This window comes from Strix aluco, chromosome 15 (genome assembly GCF_031877795.1).
Source record: "Strix aluco isolate bStrAlu1 chromosome 15, bStrAlu1.hap1, whole genome shotgun sequence".
In the NCBI taxonomy this organism is placed as follows: domain Eukaryota; kingdom Metazoa; phylum Chordata; class Aves; order Strigiformes; family Strigidae; genus Strix; species Strix aluco.
The window spans coordinates 9152142-9170999 of record NC_133945.1 but is presented as its reverse complement, the minus strand read 5'-3'; the positions used below and the strand labels follow the sequence as shown (position 1 = coordinate 9170999).

The 18858-nt window shown below is 43.5% G+C and overlaps 1 protein-coding gene across 3 annotated transcripts in view; it reads left to right on the top strand.

Annotated features, from left to right (window-relative positions):
• Positions 1–16442, top strand: part of SDK1 (sidekick cell adhesion molecule 1) — a 416682-nt gene extending 400240 nt beyond the window's left edge. For all 3 annotated transcript variants that reach the window (XM_074840972.1, XM_074840973.1, XM_074840971.1), the window contains 4 exons: positions 848–985; positions 2953–3073; positions 3296–3425; positions 10184–16442. In XM_074840972.1, coding sequence (XP_074697073.1) covers positions 848–985; positions 2953–3073; positions 3296–3425; positions 10184–10456 — 662 coding nt within the window. In that variant the 3' untranslated portion in view covers positions 10457–16442. The remainder of the gene's footprint in view (positions 1–847; positions 986–2952; positions 3074–3295; positions 3426–10183) is intronic.
• Positions 16443–18858: the final 2416 nt, after the last annotated feature.

Here is an 18858-nt window from a genome sequence, read left to right as displayed (position 1 = left end):
GTTCTTCTACCTTATGGACAACAGGGAAAGTGTGCTGGCTTGTGCTCCACTGGCAGCATTTTTTCATAAAGCTGAGGGTTGCTGACAAAGAGAATACCACTGCAAGAAAATAACAATACTTATTACTTTAAAACAAGACTGGCAAGATAACTCCAGAAAGGGGAAGTTAGTATCATTTTACGTCTCCAATTGAGGTCAAATGGGGTGAAATGACTTGCGATCACACAAAATCCAGGCAACTGAATTGATACTCATGTGCTGCACATCAGGCTTGGCTAAGCTGATGGGGAAATGATATAGAGTAGCAGTGAATGTTAGAAGTTGGGAGTTAATGGAGGTACTGAAAGACACTGAACCAAGTGTACTTTGTTCGCTGGCACTAGCTGTATTTCTCAAAGAGCCACTGAGCGGCATTTTGGCGAGGTAAGCCTCTTAAAAAGTGGAATAATCGTGGGTCATGACAGATATATTAGTGGTTCCTTTGACCCAGGGAGTACTAAGCATACCGCAGTAGTCAAGAAATGTAGGTGTGCAGAGCTGTGGGAAGAAACCTCCCTCTCTTCACTTGATGATAAATTCTTCTTAGCTAAGGAATTCTGGAGCGCTGCTCTGGGTGTGTGAAAGATGCTTGGGGAGATGTTGGAGCCATGATATGCTCCTGTTCTCTATGCCATCTTAGAAGTGTCAGCAAGCCCCTTGAAAGTCTGGCTGCAGAGAAGACTATGTTACCTCCTTTGAACACCTCTCTCTCCTGAATACTGTTACAGATGCATTGTTCACTGTGGGGAAGAAGAGAAAAATTTGAAGGAGCATAAAGAGGAATTGGTATTGTTTTTTGCTCTTTCAGCGCAAACAGAAGCCCCTTTCTATGAGGAGTGGTGGTTTCTGCTGGTGATGGCTCTCTCAAGTCTGATCCTCATCCTTCTGGTGGTGTTTGCATTGGTCCTGCATGGCCAGAGCAAGAAGTACAAGAACTGCAGCACAGGTAAAACATTGGCTCCATGCTGTGCACACACTCTCAAGAGCTGTGGGAATTAGAAATGTCTTCCCTTTGAACCTCTGATTTTATCAGCATGGACTCTATAGGTATTTTGTTTGGCAGAAGACTCGGATGTTTTTTCTCTCTGTTTTGGTAGAAATGGCTTTTGCCCATAGCCACTCTGGGCAAAGAGTGCTGGATCTTATCAGATTTTGGGTGTTAACCAGCCATGGGCTTGGATTGGACAGCATCTGGAAGTCCCAGGGACTGTAGCAAAAGCCAAGGAGTCTGGGTCAAATGCTTGGCAGAAGACCACAAAAAAGGAATGAGCTGAGACTTCATTTATCTTTGTCATCATTCCCTGACAGATGGGGAGAAGGAGAAAGATTCTGCTTTTCCATGGCTGTACCCAATGCAAATATTCTAAGACTGTATGTGTGAGGACTATATCAAAATTCCTTTATATCAAATAGTGCCCTGCATCTCACATTCATTCCCTAAGCTAAGCTGCAGTTGCTGGGCTGGGGGCCAAGCAGCTAGGAGGTGTCTTGGTTACCTGGACCTGTTAAACTTTAACACATAATAAGATTTGAATTTTCCTTTAGTTACAATTTTTACCAGTCTCCTTTCTGAAAGGCAACAGGGGCTACCTGCTCTATAACTGGGAATGTTAAAATAGTCCCCTTTCAAAACGCTAAGTTCTTGAGCTCTGAATATTGGTTTTACCTTTTCTTCTGCTTACATGATAAAGTCCTGGAAGGTTTGTTCACATGTGTATTTCTCTGATAGTCTCCTCCAGCAAGAAATTGCTCTGATGCCAGGAAGCGCCAAAAAAGACACGTTAATGAGTAGGATCAGGTGGATGGGTCTTTGCACTACCCGTTCTTAGGGATTAATGTAATGAAGGAGTCTTCCAGGCAGTATTTAGTAATACAGTTCCAAAGTGAAGATCTTTTCTTTCTTTATAATTCACCTCTAACAAGTGTTAGAAAATCAGATTTCAGTCCCATGAGATACAAGATGTATGAATACTGTGGCATTTTACTAAGTTAATACTGTTACATATTTGTATGCATAGCTCATAGGAAATCTCTCATCTTCTTAGTTTTGCTCTGTGTTTGGGGGACAGACATGAAAAGACAGGTCTGACCTGTACTGTCAGATATCAGTGTTCACACTGAGTCTTAATGTAGCACAGAAATTGAAGCCGAGGATAAAGTACCTGTCTGCTGCAGTGTCAGTATGCAACCGGTCCCTCTCCCCAGGACACAAGCTGAGCTCACACCTTTGGGATTACAAAGAATGAGCATGGGAGAGAATAAGCTCTTGCTATATTTGATCACAAGAAATAATATACTTTGCTGTATTTTCCCTCTTGTGCCAGTCCCCTGTCCTTTTCCCAGCCTTACATTGTCCAGTGATTTCTCACATCTATATCTTATCCTCATTACAGCTCTGACATCTTTTTCCCATTTGTTATCTACTTACCCTTCTTCTTGCTTTCTTTCCTGCCTTTTTGGTTTTTTTCTGCTTTTACTCTTTTTCTGCCTTTCCTAGTTTTACTTTCTCTTTCTTTGCTTCAGTCAGCATGAAGGGGATTCACAGCACTTGATTTAGGACATCCTCTGTGGCCACCTGAATTAGTCACCTGGTTTCTATTTATAGTCAAAAGACAAGAATAAGCACTTTTGGAGCACAGTTCATCTGAGCTATTTTAGATACTTAACTCTGAATGAAATGCATCCATCCATGCGTCCTCCTTTCCCCTCTTTTGGCTCCTTCTGCCCGTTCACACTCCTAATAAGCTCCTCTCCTTCACTCTGATTGTTTTAATTTGCCAGTAAGAAAGGTAAAGAGATTTTCAAATAGTTAATGATGTTGTAAAACACAAAGGAGGAAAAGTTTGTACCTACAGTTTTATTTGGGGGAAAAGTGCTTTTGTTTCAGCTGAATCTTTTATTGCCTGGTTCCAGGTAAAACCATCTCCAATGTGGAAGAGTCAGTCACCCTGGATAACGGAGGCTTCACTGCTCTGGAGCTCAACAGCAGACACCTGAACATCAAGAGCACCTTCTCAAAGAAGAATGGAACCAGGTAAGAAGGTGGGAACACCACACTCTTGGAAATGGTGTTTCATCTAGCTTCAAACAACTGTTAAATAGTCAAAGAGGAGAGACTGTTGTCTGGAGGATCTAAGGAGGACTTTAATGCCCAAGTCACTGCCCCAGGCTGTGATTCTGGCTTCTAAGCATGATTTAATGGTGTCATTTCAGAGAAATTACAACATCCTATACACTTACCCTGTATGCTTCCTAGGTCTCCTCCTCGCCCAAGCCCAGGGGGGCTGCACTACTCTGATGAGGATATCTGCAACAAGTACAACGGAGCTGTGCTGACCGAGAGCTTGGGCCTGAACGAGAAGCCCTTAGAAGTGTCAGAGTCAGAGGTAAGGGTTCCTTTTGCCTTGCCAAATGCTGCCCAGTCACTGCAGACATTTGTTTCCCTGATGAATCCTGGCAGGTCTTTGAAGTCCCGATCCCATACCAGCATTATACTGTATTGTCGCTGTTCATCTGTCTTGGGGAATTCCAAATGTCCAATTCACCGTGCTGTTCGCATCTTGTCTTAAAATTAAAATCTCAAAGGAAAGAATGACAGGAAGGACCCAGCCAAAGCAGATTCTAGACCTGGCCATGGCAGATATTCACGGTTTTCCAGTGTTATACAGAAAGATAAGTGCAGTCAGCCAGTGTGTACTCATCTCTCTGGAAGGGGCTGCACATCCCCTTCTGCCTGTGGGCTGCAAACTTGGAGCACTTTTGGGAAGACGTATATATGCTGCAAAATAACCAGCTGGCTGCAGCTACCATCTGGATGAGGTTGAAGGTGGGATACACTTTGAATTGTGGCACTGACTGAAGTATGGGATGTGGTTTGAAGTTTTCACAGTGCCTTTTTTAGACAGCTACAGTGAACACCAAGATTCGGAAGAGTGGTGTTGAGGGGTGGTAACTTCTGCCTCTGTAACAGAGGGAGTAAGTGGGGAATGAGCAATCTGCCAGGGAGTGCATGGCCATGGTTGTGGGAGCCCAGCATTCAGTTTTCTGAACACCCAAGCCTGCAGCCTTAGTTTAACTCAAGAGGAGCCTTCTGCTCAGGTTGCCTTTAGACTCTGTTCTCCAAGGACGGTGGGTGTATGCCGGCATTATCCATCTGGCAATGCTCCATCTTGTGTCTTATAACCCCTTTAAGAAGAAAGTGCTTGTAGTCTGTAAAAGTCCAACAGTGGCCAGGGGTGAATAGACAGACTTCAAGGGATATCCAGAAAGGTAAATCTGATTCTGAAATTGTGTGTTGTCAGCTGAGATCCTGACAAATCTGAACTGACAGCACAAGAAGCGAGCAATGGGCCAAACCACTCCAAACCTGACCCTTCTAGCAAGAATAAATCAAGAGCAGCAAGTAGTGAAAGAAGATGACAGTTTTCATCTGTAGCTTTTCTGCACCTGCAGCTACAGCTGCTTTTCCTGGCTACCTAGCTTTCACCTCCTGTTAATTACCACGGACAGTCTGCTGCTTTGTGCTGCCCTGTGGCCGACCCATCATGCAGGCAGCTTTCCTTGGTGTAGCTCAAGCTGCTATCTATGCAATGCGCAAGCATTACCCTCCAGATTAAACCCATAGTGCTTTGGTCATGTCACTGTAACAACCCAGCATTAAACCTGTCATTAAAACAGTTTGCTGAGCATGATCATGAATTTAGCACTGGCACCTTTTGACATTAATTTCAGTGCCCCATGTGGTATTTCCTGGTAATGCGCAAAAGTCTACTTGCAGGGTGTCATTACTGCCTCTATATGCACTGTTTGCACAACACAGAAGAAAGTGATTTTTTTTTCTTTTTCTCAGGCTATTATTAATATTATTTATTTACTGTGTATTGCAGTTGAGCCTGAAGGTCTCAGTTGAGATTCTAGTGTTTTTGTGAATCTGTGTGTGCATGTGAGTATGTGAACAAAATGTGCTTTCTGTTTTTCCTTGGGGCTTAGATATGCAGCCCTTCTGTATAATGTCTTTGATGCTTGGGTTTTTTTGTGGTGGGGAGTGTTTTTAGGCATGAAATGTTAATACATTCCCAGTAGAGGTAGCAATAGGAAATGCTGCCTTTTGATCAGCCTAAAAATGATGTTTACATTGGCTGGTACAGACAGGAGGTGAGGGTGGGTGGGGGCAGAGGTGGGTATAGGTGTTTGGCCCCTCTCTTTTCAACTATTCCTGTACCTATTAGCCCTTCCTGTTTGTCTTTTCTGTTCTTTTTGTTTCTATTCTCAAAGGAGATCTTAACAGACAAGCTCTGTTTTCCGAGAATTTCAGAATTTCCATCTATCTTAGCAGGCAGAAATGTTTGCCATTATATGAAGAGTTAAAGCCACCTTTTTATATAAGCTCTACACAGGTTTGGTCCTCTGCATCACCATCCTGATGCTGTCTTCCTCTAATACATCTTTGCGTGGATCTCAGGTTCCACTTAATATGATGTACATAAGGGCAGGCAGGGCCAAAAACTGTGTTTTTGCTTTCACCCTGCATGTCATCTTGTTGCTGCTTAGTCTTACCCCTGTTGCCTGAGGTGTCAAGATTTTATATGGAAAAGAAGGAAGCTCACTGGCTTCAAGTCTCATGGGGTTTACTGAACATGAAGAAGTCTGCGAGAAACTCTCGGGCTGACTGACTGCACTTAACAACACGGCTGCCTGGGAGCCTTCCTCAGAGCTCCCTCCTGATGAGGAGAGCAAGAGAGAAACAAAGAGAAAATCACACAGACCAAGCAGTACTCTTGATATTCATAAATCAAGTGGTTAACTTATTCCATGTCATGAAAGCCAAGCACCAGTACTGTTAATGAGGTTAAAGTAGTTTAATTGGCAGGTATGGAGCAAGAGAGTGCTAAGAGTGTAATTTCTAAATGATTAATAATAATAGGCTTTTAGATAATGAGTCAAGTGGACGAGGCTCTGGACAGAATCTGAAGAAATTTGGTGTTCACCATGTAGAGAAATTTGATGATATATCTGCGATGTCATCCAGCCATGGAAGAGCAGTTTTACAGGAGGGGAGGGGAGACTGATGTTTGTTTGTTTGTTGTCACGTGCGTGTCCTTGTGGTCTCCCAAAAACAGTTTTCAGGAGATAATATTCTCACAGATTACCCACATTATCAGTCAGTGCTGAATGCTGGTGATGCTCTCGTCTTCCCAGCTGCTCTCTGCAATTTAACTGACTTTTGCTTTCTCAGCTCTGTAGGAAGATATTATAAATTTCCACTTAACACTTAATAGGGAATATGGTTTAACTTGTTTTCAATAAAGTTTTCCAATGATTTTGACAAGTTGGGCACTATGTGGAAACCAGCTGCAGGTGACACATTAAATAAGCAAGGGTTCCTGTGTCCAGAGAAATCTGTTTGCCAAGGTTACTTGTCTGTTTTACAGCATATTCATTTCATGTCAACCAAAAGGAACTGCTGCCATCTACATTTTTAGAAATAATCTCATAGGGTTGTTTCTTATGCAGTCACTTAAAAAAAAAAAAAAAAAAAAAAAAAGACAATTGGAACTATTTTCAAATTTCCCATTGACTAAGCTAACCACTCTGGTTACTGACTTGCCTCTGAACACCACTTGCGCATTTCATGCTATCAATAAACTACTTAAATAGCCTCTCATTGTCTGTATTTGTTGTTTCATAGGCATCCATGCACCTTTGGTTGACAGTCTGTAATGTCACCGCACACCCAATCACACTCCAGCCTATGGAGGTTTCCAAGGTAACAAAGCCACAGTCGCAGGGAAGGGAGAAAACCGAAAACAAAGCAAAAAGCCCTGCAGCATTTCTATTTACTCAATAGTTTAAAAACCACTAAAAAGTAATCCTCTAGTATAAGCTGTCTGTATTGTCATGCAAAACAGGTTTATCTTGCTAATCCTTGATTTTCATCAGGGCAGAGAGGGATGTGCGATGGCAATTTAAAGAATTCCTTGCTGGTAAGGGTGGTTATTAGTACCTTGTTCGGAGCAGACCTTAGAAGATACTTCAGAAACATGGACAGAATAGTCAGTTCCTGCCTGTTCTGAAGGAAACACAAAGAAAGCGTGTTGCATCCACACTGACAAGTAGGTTATCCTTCCCAGCCTCAGTGCTAATGATGGTGAAAGGCTGAAGTTACTGCAGCTATATATGTTTCATGAAAGTCTACTGAAAGGCACTGGCCTTATTTACGCCAAATTAGTGTTCTCTTTCAGTTGGTATAGTGGACTAATTAGTGGACAGATTATCAGCAGGTGATAATTGGTTTAAATTCCCTCTTTCTGTTCATGGCAGTTCAAGTGACACTGTATTTCAAATGGCAGCAGCCCATCTAAAAGTGCTCCCAGTATTTCTCCTCTTTATTATGTTGACTCTGGCAATCTCAAAAAAACTTGGCTTAAGTCCAGAAATTATATTAGTTTTCTGGGTGAGTATTTTTCTGCTAGCAATGGACAGAAATCAAGTAGCTGCATCAGTATTATTATACCTATCAAGTCATGTGTCAGTCTTCTGGATACAGCTTCTTCTCAGCATTTCTTCTTAGAGCTTCCAGCCTTTTAGTTGTCTTTATATTTCTATATGTCTGTGGGGACATCAGGAAGACCAGTAAGGGGCCACTAGAAGTTTGTGGGGTTTTTCCTCCTTATGCTTATGACACCTCAACTCAGCTGTGATCGATCTTTTCAGCAAGAGTTTGTTTCTTTGTGGGGTGGCTGAGTGTGTCCGAGTCAGTCAGAGTGAAGGTGGATTGGGGAAGGAGTCAGAAGACATGGCAAGGGCAGTCATAGCGTTGTGCCTTTGATGGAGGGAGCACATCCATGATAGCTAGAGGACTTTACACCTTCAGGTGCTGCTTCTGCTGAGTGATCCATAACCACCTGCTCAGGATGTAAAGACTTTTCTTCTGGATGGCCACATCATCTCCCAGCTTCCCAGGCACTTTTTACCTTAAATTTAGACTATGGATCTGCAGCATAATGTTTGGAGATGCAGGCTAATGCAAAGTAAAACACTTTGATTCTTGATAAGAACAAAGAAAACCAGAGTTCGAGGATCTTTTGGTCTGCAGGTAAAGTTGGTTGCCTCTACAGCCAAGGACCAGCCTGCCCAAACTATTGCTGCCACACTCCACCACACTGTCACTTCTGCAGGCATAGGAGGCACTCTTGTTGGAGCCCCTTACAAAAACAGGCAAGGCAGCGCTGGCAGGATGTGCCCTGAAGCAGTGCCAAGACTCTGGAGATGCTCTCTGCACCCACTGGCTGTGAAGTGGTCCAAATTTGGGGATATTCTGGGCATGCCGCAAAAAACACCTGTTCAGGAAGGTCTTTGGAGGGAGTCGGGTGTTGGCTTCCCAAGGCTGGCAGCTGGTGCAAAGAAGCATTTTTCTAGGAGAAAGACTTGCTGAATTCCTTCTGGAATAATTATTAAATGCTGGTAGGGTTTTGTTGTAATATTAATTACGTGTCAAGGCACCTGAAGCTTTGCATTCTTAAAATAATTAAACAGTACATAATTCTGAAAGAGCCAAATCATGGGTAATAGTGGAAGGGAAATTTTGCAAAGCTGTAAAGAGCTGCTTTGCTCAGACTTTTGGAAAACTCTGGGAAAAATTTCTCAGCTCTGTCCATCACCCTCTATGCTGGAAAATGGGCATGAAATAGTATTGCAGCAGCTATCTAAGCAAAGAGGTGGGATGATGGATGCAGTGCCCTTTTCAAACGATGGTTCGCAAGGCATTTGAGGATTGTTCTTCAGAGACCATTAAAAAGGAGCTTTAGAGGAGGAGAGACTAGTTGTGTGGCAGGCAGGATCAAGAAGGATGTGTGTGTGCTGTGTGGTGTCATAGATCAGAACGATACCAACCTTTTGAAATTAATTGCAGCAACTAACAGTTATGAGCTGCACTTACCCGTCTCTATCTTGTATGTCTTAGGCAGCTACTACTTTGATATTTAATTGCCTTTAGAATCAGCTATGCAGATTATTGGGGGGAAAAAAAAAGGAATAAAAGCTTTTGCATGCTCAAACCAGAGATTTTGAGAGAAGGCATGAGATAGGGAGATGACTGGGTAAATGTCTGTGTGCTGTATGGGATATGGCTGTTATTAGTGGGAACATTAGTGGGAACAGAAGGAAAATGTGCACTTGGATATTGTGGCCAAGGCTTTGCCGTGGTCTCTGTACCTGGAGGAGATGTACGAGCCCTCTGTGATTCCTCCAGCTGTATCACAGCAGCGGTACTTCAGAGGAGGGGCAGATGCACAAAGCTTATCCAGTTACATCTCAATAGAGCTCCCACTCAATACTGATATGAGCTTTGAAGCTATCCAGCCACTGTGCATAAATGTTTCAGGGCTAAGATCTGCTCTGAACACAGGGCTGTGCCTGAGCCATCCCAAGAAAGCAACCCCTTCTGCCTGGCAGTTCTTTTCCAGATTTTGCATTCTCTTTCTTCTATCGCCGCTGGTCGTGTGCCTTGTTGTACCACCAATAATCAGCTGGAACATACAGATAGAGTTGTTTGCCTGAAAAAAACTGTGATTTTGCTTAATTCCCTTTCAGTGATATAACTAATTTTCAATACTTAACAGAACTTGCAAGCCAAATTCAGAGTACTATGCAGGTAGGCTGGTCTGACCACCACAAACAACAGCACATCTGGCTAACTTGCATGGAAGACATTCTTTCTGTCCTTGCATCAGCAGATGGATTCTCAAAAGTAATTGCAGTCTTGTTGATTATGTGATTGAAAGCCGTTGGTTTCCCTATGACATCTCTACACTTCCCTGCATCTTGTGTCAAAATAGGAACTCCTGCCTCTCGTCGCAGTGTTCTGCAGTGAACTAGAAGGGATTTCTCTGCACCTCATCGCCAGCGTTCGTTGGGTGACTCTCCCTCTAGCAGCAAAGCCTGGCTAAACCAGAGCCCAGTGCTCTTCTACAGTCCAGCATGTATTACACTTGGACTACAAACCATGCTACCCTCAAATTACCGCTTTTGTCAGCTGTTGATATTAATCTTGTCTCTAATTTCTTTTAGAGTGGAACAGGCTAAATCATAGATGCTAATGGCTGATTTTTTGCTGGTTTTTTTTTTTTTTTTCCTGATGCTCCAGGCCACTGACTCGGATTATGAAGATGAGTTGCCAAAGCACTCCTTTGTGAACCATTACATGAGTGACCCCACGTACTACAACTCATGGAAGCGGCAGCAGAAAGGGGTGAAGCACCCAGCATCCTATAGATACGAGGAGTGCGTCGCCAGCGAGACAGAACCCTATTTCCAGACTGTCATCACGACACAGAGCTCAGGAGGGGTGTACACCCCAACGGGACAGCCCGCGCCCGGCTCCCGGACTCCAGTGACAGGGTTCTCCTCCTTCGTCTGAGACGGGGCTGGAGGATACAGCCGAACCGCCGGCGGCACTTGGGGGGACCCGTCACAGTGACTGTGTGTGCGTGACCGGTGCGGTGAACTTGTGGGTAACTTCTCTATCAGGGTAGAAACGGATGGGAACACGGATGAGGCTGGGGTTTTTTTTTCTGAAGACAATCAACTCTAAAAATATGGAGCTGAACTAGCTGAACCTTTGTTTAAAAAAAAAAAGAAAAAAAAAAAGGAATTCCGAAAAGCGATGATTTTAACCACTTGTGAATAGTAGGGGTTTTTTAACCGCTTTTTGTAACACTGCTTCAGGAAGCAGCTCCCATGCTCCTCTCTTCCCTCTTTCTTTCTCTCCTTCTGTCCCCCTGTTCCCAAACAAGGAGGTGAATTCCCTAGATGCAATGAGTGACTTTGTGATGTGGTTTGAAGAGAAAACAAAACCTCCCAGGCTCCTTTTTCTTCCTTTTTCTCTACATTTTTTTTTTCTTTTTAATTTTTCCCCTGTCATCAAGATCAAGTAGGAAAACATAGAAAAGGGACAAATTTTTACATGAAAAGCAGACACCTCCTCTCTCCTCTTCTCATTGCTGCTCCCTGCATTAGGAGCACTGGCTGATCAACTTATGCTCAGATGTGTCACTGTGTCTGCTCTAGGCTCACTACTGGTGTATTTATACTGAATTACTGACCTGCTTCTCTTTCTTTTCAAATGGGACCTGCTGCATTCTTTAAATATTCCAACTCCAGGGCTTTTGGAAGAGGAGATGACTCAAAAGAGCACTGTAGGCAGCAGTGGGTGAAGCAAGTGGGAAGAATTCAGACGCAAGGTCAGTTTATTTTTGGTGTGGCTCTAATCCTCCCTCATGGACTGCATGTGCCATTTGAATTGGTCATTTTTTAAATGTCAGAGGACACACCCCAGCAAGCCAGAGGAATCTTTCAATTAAGATTGCAGTGACAAGCTAGAGAGTCTACTAATTGGTGAGGTTTTTGATCGTCAAAGTCATCCTGCCCTGTCAATAGAAGTTGAGCAGTCTTTCTCACCCAGACTCTGCAGTGCTGCTTACTGGTCTGTGAAAAAGTACACGGTAGCCGGGTTTGTTTGATTTCATTTTTTTAGTACAAAGACACGTCACAGACTGGGTGAGTTTTGGTGTCTACAGGTGCCTTTTATTGATTCTTCAGCTTCGTATCTGGGAGAAGTAACAAAGTGTCTCCAAATAAAGCTAACCAGGTTTTTCAAGCATTAAGGTCATGAATTACCTTGTGCACGTTTACAGCCTGCTTTGTGCACTTGAAGCTACAGCCTTTGGAAAGAAGAGAGGAGAATTTTAGTTTATTTTCCATCCTTTTGTATAGCTCCCTTTTTATTTTCTTCTTTTCTGTCCTTTTCCTGAGTCTGTCATGTTTAGCAGCAAGTTGTTTACTCACAAGGGAGTTGTCAGGGGTTTAAAGAATCCAAGTCCAGCCCTTGGACCTAGCAACAGTCCTGGATCACCAGACTTTTTACCGCAAGAGTTTGAAAGGTGAATTTGGAAGCAGGCAAGTCCTTCCTTGCCACTCCAGCATCTGGCATTTCCTCTCAGGTGGGGGTAGGTCAGCCAGGAAAATTGGTATCCTGCTGCTTGCTAATGTCCTGTCAGAACATGTGTGGGCACTGTTACTGTTGGAGATTGTCCCTGTCCTCTCTGGGGGGATGTGGGACAGCTGTGGAACTGGGTGGTGGTAGCTTCAAGGCAGGTTGTTGAAACCAACCTGGTGCTGATTATGGTGGCTGTCTGTTCCTGCCCATGGGAGCTGGTTAGAAGTAGCTTGATTGGCACCTCACCTGAACAGTTGAGGTCCAAGGGCAAGCTCAGCCTTGCTGACACCTTTCAGTGCCTCTTGGACAGGGCAAACGATTTTGGAACTGCTTTTACTCTTTGTCACTGCCTCTGAGCGCTGCTGCTCTTGGTGCGTACAGATTCTGGATAGCTTTGGCACTGGATTGCTGTTCCTCTCCAAAGGCTCCAGAAAGAAAAATTTCAAAACCAAATACTCCAGTGGGTGTGTTTAAGGGCTTTTGAGTTTGGGATAATGATCCACAGCTCATTAGATGTCAAGGGATATGCCAAGACACAGGCTTGAGCCAAAACCCTGTGAGCCATCCCCCTCTCTGCACCTGGATAGGATGTGTGTGGGATGGAGAAGGGGCTCCAAAGAGGATGATGTGGAGCTTACTGCGAAGAGGAATGCAAAGCAAACAAAAAACCCACTGCCTTCGGTGCACTTTGACTGTTCTCTTAAGCCATATGGACTTTGCTTTAATTACTGAACTGACAAGAATTTGTTTGTAGTCTTAGTTTTTTGTTTCTTAGATGAAATTATCTACATGAGTTTTCTGATTTGTTTTCTTTTTCCTTTGTTATTTCCTGCATCAGTTTACATATTTTTAAACACCTTGTTTTATATACATGTGACATAGCAATGCAATTGCTGTTGGAATTTTAATGGCGCTTATCCAACAGGTTTGAGAGGTAGTGCTACAGGAGGAGCCTTTCAAGGACCACTAAGGACTTAGGGATATAGATTAGTAGAAAGTAGATCAAACACCGAAGACTTTGCTCCAAAGGAAAGCATAGTGTGAGTAGCTCCGTATCTCCTGAATATTGCCAGATCTGAATTGGTGTGAGGTGCAGTTACTCCCTGGGGCTGATCTGATACCACATTGAGCAGAAAAGCAAGGAAACCATGGGCAATAAAGGAAATGGACTTTGTGGCCACTGCTCCACTGAAGGACAACATGGGGAGTGGGGAGCAGCACGATCTATATAAAGCGGGGAAAAGAGACTATTCTTTTTTTCTCAGAACTGTCTGCGACTAAAAAGCCTGAGCTTGCTGAGGACCTGCTGAGTTGGCTGTTTGGCCCTTTTCTTCTGACTGCTGCTGAAATAACAGGTTAAGTGTGATTCCTTTAGGACCTGTTGATCCAAACAAAGGTATTTCTGTTCCATTCCAGTCCACGCTATTGTCAGTCTTGGTTATGTTTTGTTTAGGAGTTGGCTTTTCTTACATGTGGTTTTACTTTACTAAGGCAATTGCAGAGTGTGGAAGTGCACTGCCCTGCTCACCCCTAAGGTGAGCGTAGGATGTGTGTTCTGCTGCCCAGGATCCTCTGTAGCTACATGCATGATCCCTGTGCCTTCTTGTTAACATGCTGTACTTGTAAAATATGATTAATGGGAAGGTTTTATTTACCTCAGATATCAGGTAAATTGTTCTATCTGGAAGGAAACACTCCATCAGTTAGCAAGAAAGCTCTATTTCATACCTGTAATCTTTGGGAATCACAGCCTTGAAATACGACTTTTAAACATTAGTTGTCATGTTACAATAACTTCACCCATCAAATCCATTTCTGTTTCCATCTTCCTGTTTATAACAGTCTTGAAAAATGAAGGCTTATATTTAAAATGCCTTCTTAGGATATTTTATTTGTATTTATTTATTTACTTTCCCATGTTTCTCAGGTCTCTTGGTGGCTGTTACTAAAAAATAAAAACAGCATCATGAAATGACCAAGGGAGACATTTCAGGGAACGGTTTAATAGGAACTCATTTTTCGTGCAATAGCCATGGAAATATCCAATTTCCTGCAGGAAAAAAAGGGCCCAAGTATTCCCCCCCTCCCAGGGCTGAGATGACACCAGCCACCACCGTCAGCAACGCTCCCGGCACTCCCAACAGCACCGAACCTCAGGCTGTCCATATCATAAATCACGTGCAAAAGTGCACATGAGTGAAGGAGCTGTACTGTTCCAGCCACTCTAAGTGGAGCGTTTTATTCCACAAACTCCGTATCACACATGGTGTGTCCTCCACCACACCCTTGGGTGGAGTATTTTCCATTCCCATCTCCTAATGCTCGGCTGCTGGTGCATGACCTCGGGTGCGAGTGGCAGCGGTGAGAAGGGACAGGAGAGGGCACTGTTTTGCTTTCATCAGTCTCTTTTTCCCCACCCTGGGAGTCACCCGTGTGAAACCCCTTCGTGGGGAGGGCAGAGAGAAGTGAGAGCACAGAGCAAAGGGTTTCATCAGCATTTACTAAAGGAATCACACTGCGGCCAGTGATCCCACTTTTGGAAGCAGTTGGCATTACTGGAGAGAACTAAAAAAAGCATCCAGAAAAAGAAACTAATCCATTACCCAAAAGGATTTTTTTCTCTCTTCATTTTGAGTGTTAAAGCCAGTGATGCTTTGCAGATGGGCCAAGAACTCATTTTTCCTGCTTATACCCAGGTCTCTGCCAGAAGCTGCTGTAGCAATTGTTTAGAATAAATATCCAAGTCTGTCTTGACATGGGGATACATTTATTATCCTTGGCATTGCTTCCCTCAAGAAATCCATTGGGTCATCCAAAGATTACCCAATCTGCTTTCCAAAAAGGCAGGAGAAAGAGCTGTTTATACATACAGAGCACTGGTGTCTTCTTCTACTTGCTGTTTCCAGATAAGCAGGGCAACTTGTTTCAGAAAAATCCTTTTAGAAAAAGAATTTATTGGGAAACTTAAAAAAAAACCCAAAAAAAAAAACCATACACACAAAAAAAAACCCAAACAAGAAAGATAACCTTTGGAAGGGCCATTAGAAATCTTGAAGTCCTAGAAACCTGAGACATGCAAGACTGAATATGATCCCAACACCTCCTATCTTTAGTGATCTCCTTTATCAACAGCAGCCAGAAGGGCACATGCAATGAGGGGTTATATTTGGAGAGGAAAAGCCATCACAGAACAGTTACTAGATGGGCAGGTTGTACTGCAAACAGCTTCGATCAGCCTGGAGTTTCCTGCTAATTCAATCACATTTCTTAGGTTGTTTTTATAAGTTTTTGCCAGCGTGTGTGGAGTCCGTCCATCATCATGGCACTACTAGAGATCATGTGGGGAGAGGTATGTTGCTGTGGTGTTTACACAAAACCACACGCATGATGATGTGGTTGCACAGTGTGTATTGAAACCTCCTTACAGAAAGCCACCCTTGAATTAGGAGCACAGTCACCCCAAGACTGAACATGTCGGGCTGGGCATGACCCTTCGATGGCTCCACCTAACAAGTCCCTTCAGTTCTTTGTATTTCTGTATTCTTTTTCTTCTCCCCTACATCTTTACCCCCAGCCCTCCCGGACAAAGTTGGCTTGCACTTTGTGAAGGTTTAAAGTTTGCTGCCCCTGGTAGTTGAGAGCCACAACTGAGAAGCACACACGTGACACGTGGGACAGGTGAGATATGTTCGAACAAGGAGTGAAATACCACTGGGACTTGAGATTCAGGCTCTGACTCAGAATTTTATCATCTTAAAGCTGCCACCTGCCCATTTTAAACGGCCTTGGAGCCTCAAGACTTGGCAGGAAATTCATTATTTTGATGCTGTTTGATCACTGTGCACTTTCTTGGGGCTTGAATCATTGGATATAGAGACTGGAATGGGGTTACAGAGCTTTATATTGAAGTGTATTCCCATTTATGCCCGATTCTTTAGATCTGGGAATGAAACCTTTCTGTTAACACAACGTGGTGGTGTTCTGCAGGTGGGGCGCCTGGGAAGTGCCCCCAGCGCTCCCCCCTTGATGTCGTTAAGCTCCTGGGCAGTGCTGGGACCTGTCACGGTGCAGTGGGAGCTGTTGGGTGGCAGAAAGACGCAAGGACATGGTATTATGGTGAGTTTGTAGCTGGTCACTTTGCCACTCTTCAGATAGAGTCCATCCTCTGATTTGGTATCTGCCATCAGTTTAGGGGTAGGACCACCTTGCACAGATGTGTTTGAGTTACCCTTCGGTGTACTACGGTTATCGGATCGTTGCTTTTACTTCAGTGTCTCCCTGGGGATTTGCCCTGGATTTTTGTTCCACACCTCTTGTTAGCCTCACCTTCACCACTCCACTATTTTATATGAGAAAGTTACTTCTTCTTTTGCAAACTTGCTTCTAATTAAAAGAACCCTTTTTGAAATGTGTGTGTCCTTGGTACATTTATTTTGGGTAGGGGAAAAAATATTTTCCAGCCTCTTCTGTTATTTTTGGCTTGAAGAAGTTTCTGGGTGCCTCGCCAGCGTGCTCACGAGTTAACAGCTCAAGATGGTGAAAACATAACACGGACTGAAATTCTTCACTGTTAGTTCTGGACTGTAAAATCTTATAATCCCCCATTGCTTTTTAGCTAAAATGATACTCTCAAATAGTTTCCACCCAAAATTTGATCAACCTTAAATATTGTTATTTTGCAGTGATAAACTTCCTCCAGATCCTTATTACAGGAGAGTTGAAACCCATTCAGAAATGGAAACCCATGGGGCCACCGTTTTGTACACCTTCATCCCCTTGCAAATAATATTTGTCCTCCCCTGCAGCACTGTAGCAGCCGTTAATCAGTTCCCACAAACGTGCTGATGTTGGGGAAGCTGGGCCAGATCCCAGCTGGTGGAAATCAGGGCAGCTCTGTTATTCCAGGGTGGCTCGTGGTGCTTTTCACCAGCTCAGCATCTGGCCTAGAGAAGTAAACTAAACACAGTCAGGTTGGCTACAGCTTTGGTGGGAGAAATGAGAGCGAGAAATCAATGTTTTTCAAGTGGGAGAGGGGGGGCAGAAAAAAAGTCAAACTGCTAAGGAAAAAACTCACATTCTCCTGCTCCTGAAAGGGATATTATAAATAATGCAGTGTTGTATAAATACGGGCAGCCCTCTGCGGCTGGTAGCTTGTAATAACCCAGAGGTATCAATGTACCCATTTTGAAGATGAAAATCTTCACGCCATAACATTTCATGAACGAGACATTATTCTGCAAAATTGCCATAAGATGCAGAAGTGCTTTTTTGAGGTCATTCGGTGACGAAGTGTATCATCCTCCTGCTTCCAGCCCTTACTCTTCTCAGGATGCGTTTCCTCCTCACATGTTTTTGTGGTTAGGATTGGAGCACGGACATAAACACGGGAGTGGATGGGAAATCTGCCACGGCATTTGTAGCCTAAACAATACCAGAGAAAACAGATTGGCTTCCCGCCCTGCCCTGAACAGCACAAGCAAGGGCTTGACTGAATTGAGTAATCTGGGCTTTCATTACTGACCCTTTTCCTGCTATTTGTCTCATTTGTTTCCTCTTCTTCCCTCTGTGTTTTTGCTCCAGGGTTATTTATTTTTTTCCTTGCTCCTTTCATTTTCATTTATTTTAAGCCTGCCTCTTGGTTTTGGTTGTGGGTTTTTTTTTTCTCTCCTCCTCTTACCTTGCCAATTATTTTCATTTCAAACCTGCATTTCCCACAAAATCAAAAGGAACTTTATCTGAACACACATTTTTGTTGGGTTTTTGTTCACTTCCACTGGGCCCCAAGAGCAGGAGCCCTTTTGCTTTGCTATCTTTTTTTCTTTGGAAATGCAGGGCATGTCCCTCTAAGCCAAGGCGACTTCCCAGGTTGGTAGAGACCTTCATTAAGTAGGCAATTGGCATGTTCATCACCGTTTGTTAACAAGTTAGGATAATCCTAAATCAGATGAGTCTGACACAAAGTGATTCTGCGATGTTTTACAAAACAAGTTTCTCAGCAGCTCTGAAACTGGTGAAGTCATTTGCAGAATCCAAGAATCTGCACCTATATATGGAGAAATGAACAAACTGCAAACTATCGGTGCGTGACGGTGACAATAATGTGTCAGAGGAAGAAGCAACCAACGCCCACAATGTCATTCAAAGGTACTTCCCTGCATTGTGCAATTTCTAGGGGGTTTAGTGCACCATTCGTGCTGCCAGTTCCGATATGTACCCTAGCAAAGCACCAGTGCACGCAGTGGTGAAACCATGGGCTTTTTCTTCACCCTGAAGTGAAGTTCATGCAAATGATTGTACTTTGTGCACTAAACAGGCGGTGCAGATAAGGCTAAAAGTCAAGTCTGAAAAAAAGCATGTGTAATATAGCCTGGGGCCTCATGCCAAGAGTGATAAAATGCCTTACAAACACAGGTGACCTCACCACAGCCCTGTCAAATTGGGAAGGATTAATATCCCTCCTTTGGTAGGAGGAAATTGAGGCACAGGCCAGCTTTGCCTGTGGGACCAAGCTGCAGCTTGTGTGTCTGGTATCAATGTGCCCGAGTGGCCTCAACTGCAAATGTCCTCAGTGCAGGGCGAAGAAAACACATCTTTCTTACAAAACAGCAGGATGAGTTATTTTTGGGTGTCTATAAATTGTCTGTTTTCCAGCACTATCATTCTTACCCTACCAGGGGATCATGACTGACCTAATTAGAGTCTAATTCCAACAGTACAAGACTCAACTTGTAAATACAAACTTTTTAAAAATTCTGGGTTATTTTTTATGTATGTACAAGTGCATCTGATTGCTATAAACGCCCCTGAGGTGGGAGGCAGGGGAA